Source organism: Corvus brachyrhynchos, unplaced genomic scaffold (assembly GCF_000691975.1).
Source record: "Corvus brachyrhynchos isolate BGI_N302 unplaced genomic scaffold, ASM69197v1 scaffold26, whole genome shotgun sequence".
Lineage (NCBI taxonomy): Eukaryota > Metazoa > Chordata > Aves > Passeriformes > Corvidae > Corvus > Corvus brachyrhynchos.
In genome coordinates, this window is record NW_008239324.1 from 8,969,964 (window position 1) to 8,981,017 (window position 11,054).

The 11,054-nt window shown below is 37.1% G+C and overlaps 1 protein-coding gene across 1 annotated transcript in view; it reads right to left on the reverse strand.

Moving 5' to 3' along the window:
* CHD9 (chromodomain helicase DNA binding protein 9) overlaps positions 1-11,054 on the reverse strand; it is a 79,153-nt gene that overhangs the window by 17,378 nt on the left and 50,721 nt on the right. The window contains exons 16-27 of the mRNA XM_017740826.1: positions 11,022-11,050; positions 10,668-10,923; positions 9,650-9,860; positions 7,459-7,654; positions 6,544-6,711; positions 5,788-5,967; positions 4,364-4,474; positions 3,481-3,677; positions 2,500-2,699; positions 1,880-2,039; positions 846-935; positions 1-45 (exon numbers count right to left, since the gene is read on the reverse strand). The exon at positions 1-45 is cut by the window's left edge and continues 68 nt beyond it. Coding sequence (XP_017596315.1) covers positions 1-45; positions 846-935; positions 1,880-2,039; positions 2,500-2,699; positions 3,481-3,677; positions 4,364-4,474; positions 5,788-5,967; positions 6,544-6,711; positions 7,459-7,654; positions 9,650-9,860; positions 10,668-10,923; positions 11,022-11,050 — 1,843 coding nt within the window. The remainder of the gene's footprint in view (positions 46-845; positions 936-1,879; positions 2,040-2,499; positions 2,700-3,480; positions 3,678-4,363; positions 4,475-5,787; positions 5,968-6,543; positions 6,712-7,458; positions 7,655-9,649; positions 9,861-10,667; positions 10,924-11,021; positions 11,051-11,054) is intronic.

Here is an 11,054-nt window from a genome sequence, read left to right on the forward strand (position 1 = left end):
GGAACTTCAGAGTGATCTGGCTCAGGAACCCAAACATCAATTTCACTGAAGAGAATCACCAAGAGCATACCAACATCAATAGAATTCCGAGGAAGAAGTAAATTTTTATATTCTCTTAGTACATTTCTACTTTATGTAGGACTTCAAACTTCTCTCTTCAAGCACACAAATACAGTAAATCCCTAAAACCAGCAATACAAAATGCCCAGACAGCTTGGTATTTTGTATTTGAGAAACCAGTAACAGGGAAAGAATACAAAAGCAAAACCAGTATACAGCATTCTTCCTCTCTGTGAACTTCACCAACTCCCAGCAATCTGTGCTTACACAACTTTGCAAACCAAGGATTATCTGTGCTAGTGTTTAACAGCATGAGAGGGACTGTTCTTTCACTAATGTTTGTGAATCAACCTACAGCTTTCTATCTGCCACAAGCTCCTGTAGCAGTGAGTTCAAGAATTTCCAAACAGGAATATTTGCATTTAAAAAAAAAAAAATTAAATAAAAAATAAAGACATTAACAGAATACACAGAACATAATCAAAAGCATGGGAAACCCTGCCAATTAGCATGTCAAGTACATAATTCTATCTTTCACTCACTTTTTCAGTCTATTTGGCTCATGTTATTTTAGTTGATATAGCTAGACTCATAAAGGAATCAGGACTTCCTCATGTCAAGTTGATGAAGTGTTTAGTAAACAAAGAGAAAACAGAAATACATTCCTCACAGCCTAAGGATAAATACATTTAGTTTTAACATTTCTTATTTAGGTCTAGGCAGATTTTTGAATTTTCATCTGACATTTGAAATAAACAAGCAAAAATACTCTCTCTATAGTTCACCTGGCATCAATTCCATCAAAGACCTTTTGGAATTCATTACCAATGACTTCTTGTTTTAAGTAATACAGCATTCTTACTCGAAGTAAGACCCTAAACAAAGAAGAAGAGAAATACAAATATTAGAACTCTAAGAGCTTTCAATAGTTGTGGATGGTTTTGTTCTGTCTTTTGTAATATCACACAGATTTCAAGTAATTTTCCTAAAACATACTTCCTTCAGCTCTAAAGGGGGGAACATCCGACTCAGGTGACCTAAGAGCTTTTATTGCTATCACATTTACAAATTGTTTCACTGCAAAACTTCTTTCAAATCCTGAAGACCAGGGTCAGCAGAACACTCTTCACTTGCTTCATAAAATACTGCTAAGAACAAACTGCTATTTCGCTTTTCCTGCTTAGAACATGCCCTTAGAGAGGGCTGAGTGGGCTGACAATGAACATCCTCCCCTTAGCCTTTCCATTCCTTGTCACTCATAAATTTGGTGCATGACCCCCGTGACTTCTCCATGCATCAATTCTTGACTACAGCTGTATGAATTGTCCAAGCAGAATATGACAAATTTTGCTACAGAAATATCATTCATCTAAACCAAGCTCAGTCACTGCCATGAATGACTAAGCTTTCACAAGCTGGTAGCTCAGAGTCTCTGAAGCCTAGAAAACATGCCAGGGTAACAGCATGGACAATTCAGGGGCAACAACTTCAGTGCTTTCAGTCTCTTTGATAAGCACTCCCACTCTTTAGTCCCTTGGCTGCTGCAAGGCATCCCAAACATGTTAGCAGGAGATCTCTTCACAGACAAAACCAATTTCTTTAAAAATTTAACAGAATTATTTTACATGTGAAATCATCCGTTCACCTCCAAATACACTATGACCTGTTTATTCTAATCAAACCAACACCACTAAAACTTATTTCCTCCTACTGCCACAACTGTTCTAGTGTTTTCTAAGACAATGAGAAATTAGAAGAAAAAACAAACTTAAAAAAAACCAAAACATCGAAAGACATTCACACTTCAGCTACTGCTTACTTGTTGCAATGGTGTTTTATGTGCTTTTTGTATCCTTCATCTTGCAAAAGATGTTCTGGATTGTATTTTCGAAGCCATTCTGCTTTGTGTATATCAAAAGTGCTAGCCTGGGTCTTCACTTTTTTTCCTTTTCTTCCTCTTGGCACAGGGGCTGATAAGCCTACATAATACAAAATATTAAAGGTATAGATATAAACGCCCATGATTCTTACAGTTCCTATATCCTATGCAGGTATTGTGATCTACAGGGCAGGAACAACACTAACATCAGGCTCTGGACATGAATCTTTTTTTATCTCAGAGCATCTCTGGAGTACACATAGCCAGTAAGGACAAAATAGGAGAGGGGGCAAAAGAGGAGTGTGTTGTCTGTCACCTACTGTGAAACAGAATAGCTTCTTACGAACTGAAATGAAAGCTCACACCAAGCACCATTTGGGTAAGCCATCAAATCCAAGGCAAAGCAGAAATGACACTTGAATCGGTTGAATTGTGTGTTTGAAATAAATCCCATTTATTTCAAGTAGGTGTGTTCAGAGAGGGTTTTTAGCTGTTTTTATCCCAGTACCACAGGCACACATATGAAGCTGTTTAACTGCACAAACACATTAAGTCCTTACCAAGGTGGTTCTGTAACTCTCGTGTTTGCCCATCCTCTGTTGGGGTGATGAGATCCCATATAAAACTCTTTATTTTCTCATCCCCTCTGTAGTGAACAAGACAATAGGCTAATAGGGCTCGGCAAATTATCTCCACATCCTGTTCATTCAGCTGCCTCTTGAAGCGACCATGGGACAGAATTTCTCTCCATCGACCCCACCTGGCCCAAAGTGAAACACAAATCAGCACCTGGAAGTGGAGCACTGGGGGAGCCTACAGACTCCTCTTACAAAAGGGAATTGATCTCTAAAATACTTAGCTTTCAACTTTTTTCTTTCAGCTTAAGTTACTGAGTGGAAATAAGAAAGTAACATTTGCAACATAACTCCATCTGATTAAAACAGAGTTTTAAACAAAAAGTGCCTCTTTACAAAAAATATGGATGATTGTTGTAGACTTCAAAGACACAAAACTGATGCAAACTCATTCTGACAAGAATGCTGTTATTTTTCTTGTAAGATGGGTGAGAGAAGACCTAAGATTTGATTTCCAAATCAACTTATCTGATTTCAGTATGCTTAAAATAACTGGTTAGATTCTCAGTTCCTATTTGTGCCTCCCAGAAGTGCAAGATGTTCTACAATTATGAAAATCAAGTTACCTACCAAGGCTTTATTTCAGACATTTTTTAAGGAGTCTCGAGTCTGCCTGCAGCACTTACTGTAATGATTTTTAGAGAGACTCCTGTAGTACCCATGTTAAATGCTATAATCTCATTTGAAGAAAGATTCTCACCCTTCTCTCTTAATGTTTCTTTAATTGCAAATTGTCAGGAAGCTTTATACAGGGTGCAAGACAAATTCCTGTTCTAAATACATTCTCTGCACACACACCAGGTTACTGCCAATACAGAGTTAAGTTATTGCACAAATACAATTTAGTACATGGAAAAACCGTATTTTTAAAACGCTTCATAGAATGAAGAAGGATGTACACAATACCCATAGACCAGCAAGTTCTTCTCCACCCGGAAGCACTCTGTCCTTCCATAGCCATTGGAACGGTCACACGGCCTGCGGAGCTTTGGTTTTTCATCACCCTCACTCTCCACCTCAGACAGCTCTGCCAGCTCATCTTTTGTAGCACTGAAGGGCCGTGTTTGTTTCCTGATTCTTGGGGTATCAATAACCAGGCTGTTCTGCAAAATTGCAAACAAACCTCATAAGAAACAGTTGTCGAGTTTTTCCGAAGTGCTGGGCTTCAGCTCAGAAACAATTCCTATACCTTGTCATTCACAGCTATTTTGTAAAGACATCACAGTGAACACCCATGGAGCAAGTAAAACATTTTGTGGTATTTAAGGCAACAAAAAATAAGTTTCATATGCTAATGCCAGTACATCAGTTATAAACAACACAGAGTATCTCATCTGAGCTGAATACTTACACAGCCTACTCTGCAGGCTTTGTGAGAAACGAGGGGCACTGTAACCTTTTTGAATCAAATGCATGGGGAACGTCTTCAAGCATAGCATTTCACAGATTGCAGTATTATACAATTTATACAGGTTTTAGTCACTTATTTTGCAGATTCCAGTCCAGGATTTACAGACAGAGAAACAGGGCAATCAGAAGAAATTCCATACTTTCAATCATTTTCAGGTCTTTGACAAAAGTCAAAGATGCCCAAACTTTTTTCAGGACAGCAGGGAAATAGGAAATACTACAGCTATCAGCAGGCTGACTGCTCATGCACAAATCAGCCAGCAAAAAAGTCTGATTTGTTGAAATATTTATCAAAAAGCACCAGAAATCCCATACCTGCAATTTCAGAATTCAACAGCAAGCATGGACTTGAAAAAAAACACATTAAAAAAGTACTTACTCTACCACTGATAGCATCAATATCTATTTCTGCTTTTTTGGCCCATTTCTGCCAGAAGTTGGGATCATCTAGTGAAATATCAGTCCTGTTTCCAGATGCAACAAAACTAGCCTGTAATAAATAAAACTAAAGTTTACCAACATCATACATCAAAAGTTTGTAGTTTGCCTCAGTGCTGTGAAGATTGCACGACCTTATTTCATCAAAAATCTCCCAAGCAGCTGTTAAAACTTTAGAAGTTACTTACACTGCAAAGCAACTCAAAAGCTCTCCTCCCCCTTAATTTTTAAAAATCAGATCCATAATATATCAGAAAAATCTAATGAACTTTTATGCACCATCAGGAGAGAAGAACATTAAGCAGCAAGATTCTTCTGCTTCTAAGTCTGAATCTAAATTACTCGAATGGAAGAAAAAAGAATCTTTTGAAGAGGCTTATCAGCATTTGGGGATTTCATCTCATGCAGAAGTACTCGCTTGAGGGAAATTTCAAAGGGGCGTTTAAGCTGCCAACAATCAAAGCCTGAGTACATGGAATAGGCTTAATTTCAGAAGGCATTTAAAAAACCCTGATACACTGCATTTGGGAAAAGAGTAAATATATATAAAAATTTCTAACTGTTTTGATAAAAAGACAGTGATGATGATCTTTAGAAACCTAATTCTTATTTAAGCCATAATCAGCAAGATATAAGAAAACCTAAATAGACATGTAAATAAATAATATTTTTAAATATTGCTATTTAAGAATATAAATATACATTTGCTGTATTTCAAGTCTTCCTTTTTCTTTGCCTTTTTAATTATTTTGGAATTCTCACAATTGCATTCATGAAGTGCCCACACCCCAAGCTCAGTTTTACTGCTTGTATTTTACACTCTCAGCCCCCTTCCCATGTACAAAAAGTATCTCCACTCACTGCTATTTTGGGAGGTTTCTTATTTTGCTTTTCCAATTCTGACCAAAAAAGATTAAGGTTCAAAACATATCCTTTGTTTACGCATTTTTAGAATAAGCCTGACAATTTTTAACCTTAATAACTATTGTCATATATATTTTCCCCTGCTCTTACTGTATCTAAATACAAATAGATCTATAAACAAATTTGTTTTAATATTCTTGGTTAATGCAGCTTGTTATATTTCACACAACCCCCAGCCTTTTCCAAAGCAGTACAGATCCATTCCTCATCTTTGTTCAAGCATGCTCCTTGCACCTGGCATTTACAAAATCTGTCTGTGCCAATTGGATTTTTTATGTGCACGTTAACATAAACATACAGATGCAAGAACCCAAAATATGTACCTAACATACACACCCATTAAACACAAGTAAACTTAATTTAAAAATAAAGCCTAAACTCTTCAACATCCAGCCACATTTACAGCTCTGTACTGTCACAGAACATCCTGCTGTTCTGCACCTTGGCAAATGTGGAGCCTCTTCCCTCGGATTCAATTGTGATCGTTTTAGTCCGACGCTGCAGAATCTGGTCAATGTCTTCCTCACAGAACTTGGAGCCTTCATCCTCTTCATCCATAATGGCACCATAGGCACCTCTTCGAAGCAAGTCTTCTATTTCTTTTTTGGAGAGTTGTTGGATCTGAGCAAATAAAATTGGGTTTAGACAGTTAAGAAAAAAAATCCTGGAAGTCTTTTCCCTTCCTATTTCACATCTTTCCACAACCCAGCTGTGCCTTATGATTTATAAGCCTAACTCTGGAGTATTAAAAGCTAAGAGAAAAGTCTAGCTAACAGCTGAAATAATAAATTAGGTGGTTACAGTACACATTTTTAGAAGTGTGTCTCTCTTTTCCTTTGGCTATTCTCAAAACCATGATGTGCATGTTTAAAAGAATTACCTGTTCATACTTACATTAAAGCAACACACTATATTAATATGAGAAGATACAAGGAAACAAAGAGAAACCTTTTTCCTTGTTTTAAACTTTGCCATTATCTACCTTGAACTTTATGAGGCAAGAAACGGTGAAAGATTTATCAGAATAACTGACTATATTTAAAATTGTATCAACTATATTGCTAGTCCACATCAGAAAACAGAACGGAGATGCAAATGAGAGAAAAAGGGAAAAGTGGCAGCTTCTGTGATTTAAAGTAATTCCCACATGATTACAAAAGCAAAAGGAAGGTTATTTCAGGAAATAAATCTACATACACCACCAACACTGTTTTCTCTTCCACTCATACTCTGCAAGACAGCCTTATCCAGTCCCAGCTTCAGACTTGCTCTGTCAAACATCTCTCTCTCATAGGAATTACGTGTAATCAGCCTGTAGACCTTCACTGCTTTGTTCTGACCAATCCTGTGGCATCGGGCTTGAGCCTTTGGAAGGATGGGAAAAGGGCAGTTAGAAATTAGACTTACCTAGGAACGAGATACTGATTTTTAAAAACCTGTTTCTGTTGTAGCCCAAGCCAAAAACAAGAGCATGAACTCAAAAGGAGTCAATACACATTTAAGCAAACAGAAGCTATCAGACATTTTACACATTATGAACAGTTTTCTGAACAGCGTAGCAAGTAAAACGCAGATGAATGACCTGTGCTGAATGCTCCTGACTGGTACTTCCCTTGCAGTAACACCAGGTAAAAAGACCTGCTAGCTCCTAAGTTATCTGATCTCCAGATATGAACAATAAAGGAGTTGCAACTTGAGAATTATTTCAATTCCAGCATCCAATTCCTAGATTTGATTAATTCACTTTTTCTTAATGCATATTAATCCTTTTCTGTATATTATGTTTCAACTGAACACCTCTATTTCCATAAATTGTGTCAGTCAGTTCATCCAAAATATAGCCCCCAGGCTCACAGTGTCATCAATTCTTAAGGGTTTTATCAACTCACTGACTTTAACTGTGTTGCATTTTTCAAAAGTCACCAATTTGAAAGAAAAAGTTCCCAACCAAATGAAATCTGTCCAGAATAGAAGACATCAAAAAAACTTTAAACACATGCCTTAGAAACATGAATGTTTTAAAATTACGTGTGTTCAAACAGAGACAATATTCAAAGTGATGAAATTTTCATCCATCGGGTTTAATTAGGGCTCACTACCAAAGAAATTTACCTGCAGGTCATTTTGAGGATTCCAGTCAGAATCAAAAATGATACAGGTATCTGCTGCAGTCAAGTTGATGCCCAGGCCCCCAGCCCTGGTGCAGAGGAGGAAGACGAAGCGATCTGAGTCTGGTTTGCTGAAGCGGTCGATGGCAGCTTGCCTGAGGTTCCCTCGCACGCGCCCGTCGATTCGCTCGTACAAATACCTGCCAACAGCCACAGATACAACACACAAAGGATTACAAATGTTTTTATCATTTAAGGGTGGATTTGAACAGATCTACTGCTTATAGATTTATTCTTTACAGAGAAGGAAAGTTAAAAAGACTAACTCTAATTAGCAGTGGGTAACAGAACCAAGAATCACGTCAGAACCTGCATGTCTGTAGCACCAACACACATCAGCAAGTCCAAACACTGAGCATTTTAAGACAAGTTTTTCTGCATTTTGTCCACTAAGCAACTACCTGATTATACATATATTACCATGGCACTTAGCTGCATTAGAACACACCCTGTCCTATGTGGACGCTCAAGTTTTTCACATATTATCCTTGGATCCCGGTCTAGGATCACAGAGGCAGGACAGTGGACTCTTGTATTATACACCAAATTGTCTGAACACATTAGGGGGAACCAAGTAATCAGCAGAAAGCAGAATTTGGTGAGCTGTCACTGGACAAAAGCATATTGATTCTGTAAAGCTGAAGAGAAATGGAACAAAAATGACATGACAGCACCTCTAACAGTCTTTACCAAGGCTTCCTAGACTTAACCCAGCAAATTTTCAAGCCTGAAGTAAAACTGTCATTTGTTAACTTTGACAATTACAAAGACTGCTTTGAGACTTCTGAAATCAAGTAAAATGCTTAAAAAGGGAGCAAATACTTCCGTACTTGTAAACTGAATAAGATGCTGAATGTGTATCTAGAAGTCAAAAAGCCTCACAACCGTTTTTCTTCTCATCAGCTATAAAATGGCACAGCAGATAATCCACAGGACCACAGGCATTCTGGCAGGCAGCCATCTATCTCCTACAGGCCTGAATTCTGTCAAGTGCTAAGTCTGCTCATGTGTGCACTCCAGCATTTCTAACCAAATGGCAGCACAGAGCAAATTTCGGCTTCTATGGATTTCAGAAGATTCCACCTGTAGATATGATTCACTGGTCTAAATGTAACAACGTTGCAGAAGAAGGAATATTTTCCATACTGAATTATAAGTACTACTATGAAGTTAAAATTAATTTTTTAAAATAAAACATAGAAACTGTTGCACAGTTCCAACAGACAGCCTTAATATAAAACTATCACCAAAAGAGGAATTAAAATAATCTACTATCCAGTATTCCAGTATCCACTGCAGGAAGGCTTAACATTAATAATTTTTGTTTTTCAACATGTTAACTCTGTGTTACTATGATGTAGTTCACTGACAACTACACACTTCAAAGCAGTATGTACATTGCAACAAATCCACTTGTAAAACAAGAACTATGCCTTGTTACAGATTTTCAGGTTGATACAGCAACTACTGATTGTAACCAAGTTTAAGGTTTTATGCATTTATTTAGTCATATGCCCAAATAAGCATTTCATTTTCATTGAGTCAACAGTCAGTAATAATCAAGAGGGTGCAATTACATGTGATGACCAAAGCCAGCTTATGGAACAGGTTTATGGCTGGGAGTCCAGCTCCGCTGCAAAATTCAAAGCAGTCAATTTAGGAAAGATAGGAAGAACATTTGCACTTTTACATTAATAAAAAACACATCTCCAGCTGCTTATCATTTTGTCCTTATACTCCTTTTGAAGCAAGGAGCTGTATCTTGGATCCATCTGGTTCCAGTTCAACACCGTGTAAGTGAAGAACACATTCAGTGCTTCCTGGGGTTTGGACAAGCAATGATAAGCTTGAATTTACTTGGTTTCTGACAGAAAATGTAAAACCAGTATATACATAATTGAATGTTTAATGGAAAAAGCAACAAAGTGAAGGCACATCGCTTACTCAAATTGGACAACCTCTCCTTAGTTTTCCTCTGAAGTTTTTAATTAGTCAGTGAACAAATGAACACAGAACACAAAGTTTCACACTGATTAGCAAACAAAACAACTCCCAGCTTTGGTGTGCTGCTGTCATTAATCCTGCACTACCATTCACACAACAATACACTACAGGATACAGAATATGAATCTTACCTTTTATGTATAAGGTAATCCTCCAAAATATCAAGGCAGCGCACCATTTGAGAGAAGATAAGGACCTTGTGGCCTCCTGCTTTCATTTTTGGAAGAAGCTTATCAATAAGAACCAATTTCCCAGCAGACTGGATCATTGCTTGCAGGTGAAAGTCAGGAGCACTTGGACTGTATGTTTCTTTAAACTCTCCAAGGATCTTCTCTTCAGCACCTATCAAAGGATGTATTTCCGTATCTATAGGTGTATTTACACAAATATCTCCACATACATTCAAATCTAAGTTACCAAAATCAGTGCTGTACTCTAAATATTCCCCTTTAGGCACTGATGGAGACAGAACAGAGTTCTGGATAGGTCTGAAGTCTAAGCAAGAACATTTATATTTATCAGCTTTGAAAACAAGTTTTAAGTTTTTAAACAGAACAAACACCTTGGATGAGGTGAACCCCCCTCCTCCAAATTTCAGAAACTGAAATATTTATTCTCAAGTATTATGTAAAAAAACCTACAAAAAAAAAAGTTCTTTTCTCTTTGTGATATTTTAAATGGGTCATGAGTCTTTGAAAATAACCCAGTATTTTGAATACTACTTCTGAAACCACAGCCAGAACTTTTGGAGCGTGAAGTGTCTTTTTTTGCAAGTCAGGAAAAACATCAGTTATCAGTAAGTGAGAAAAGCACTGAAGACTGACAGAGATCATATAACTTGAAAGAAGCATTCATTTTAAAACTTAGACCTTAAAGTTTTTGTTCATACAGCTGGTAAAGAGCTGTACCATTTCCATGAGATAACTGCTTCTAAATGTTCTGTGTAATCCTACAGAAAAAGTTCAAGCTTCAGGCCTCAAATATGCAAATGTCTCACAAGTTTGTCTTGTGACTATCAAAAAAATGTTTCTACCTAATCCAATCCTTGGAAAATCTGAAGAAAACATCAACAAATTATTACAAAATTCTTACATATTTTAAATAAAAATAAAAAAGTTTAAAAAAAATCAGTTCTTATCCTGTATTTACCTTTGATGAGATAAGGGTGATTACAACACTTTCTGAGCTCCATCATAGTGTTAACCAGATTGGGTACATTTGCCTGCCCTGCTCCTTTGGATAAGAAAGCAAAATTTTTCTCCAAAATAGCTCGGTAATATTTCTTCTGAATATTAGTTAGTTCTACTTCAATTATAGTTTCCTCCTTAGGAGCCAGCTTTTTTTCTACATCTTCTTTTAATCTCCTGAGCATCATGGGTTTCAGGATAGCTTGTAGTTTCTGAACCTAAAGGAAGCACAACAGTTTGTTGGAACATAAGGTGATACTGTAGCTCAATTAAAAGGAAGTCCCTCTTAAACACTAAAGCTCAGATGAACTTATACCTGTTCCTCTGTTTTAAGGTCTCCGAACTCTTG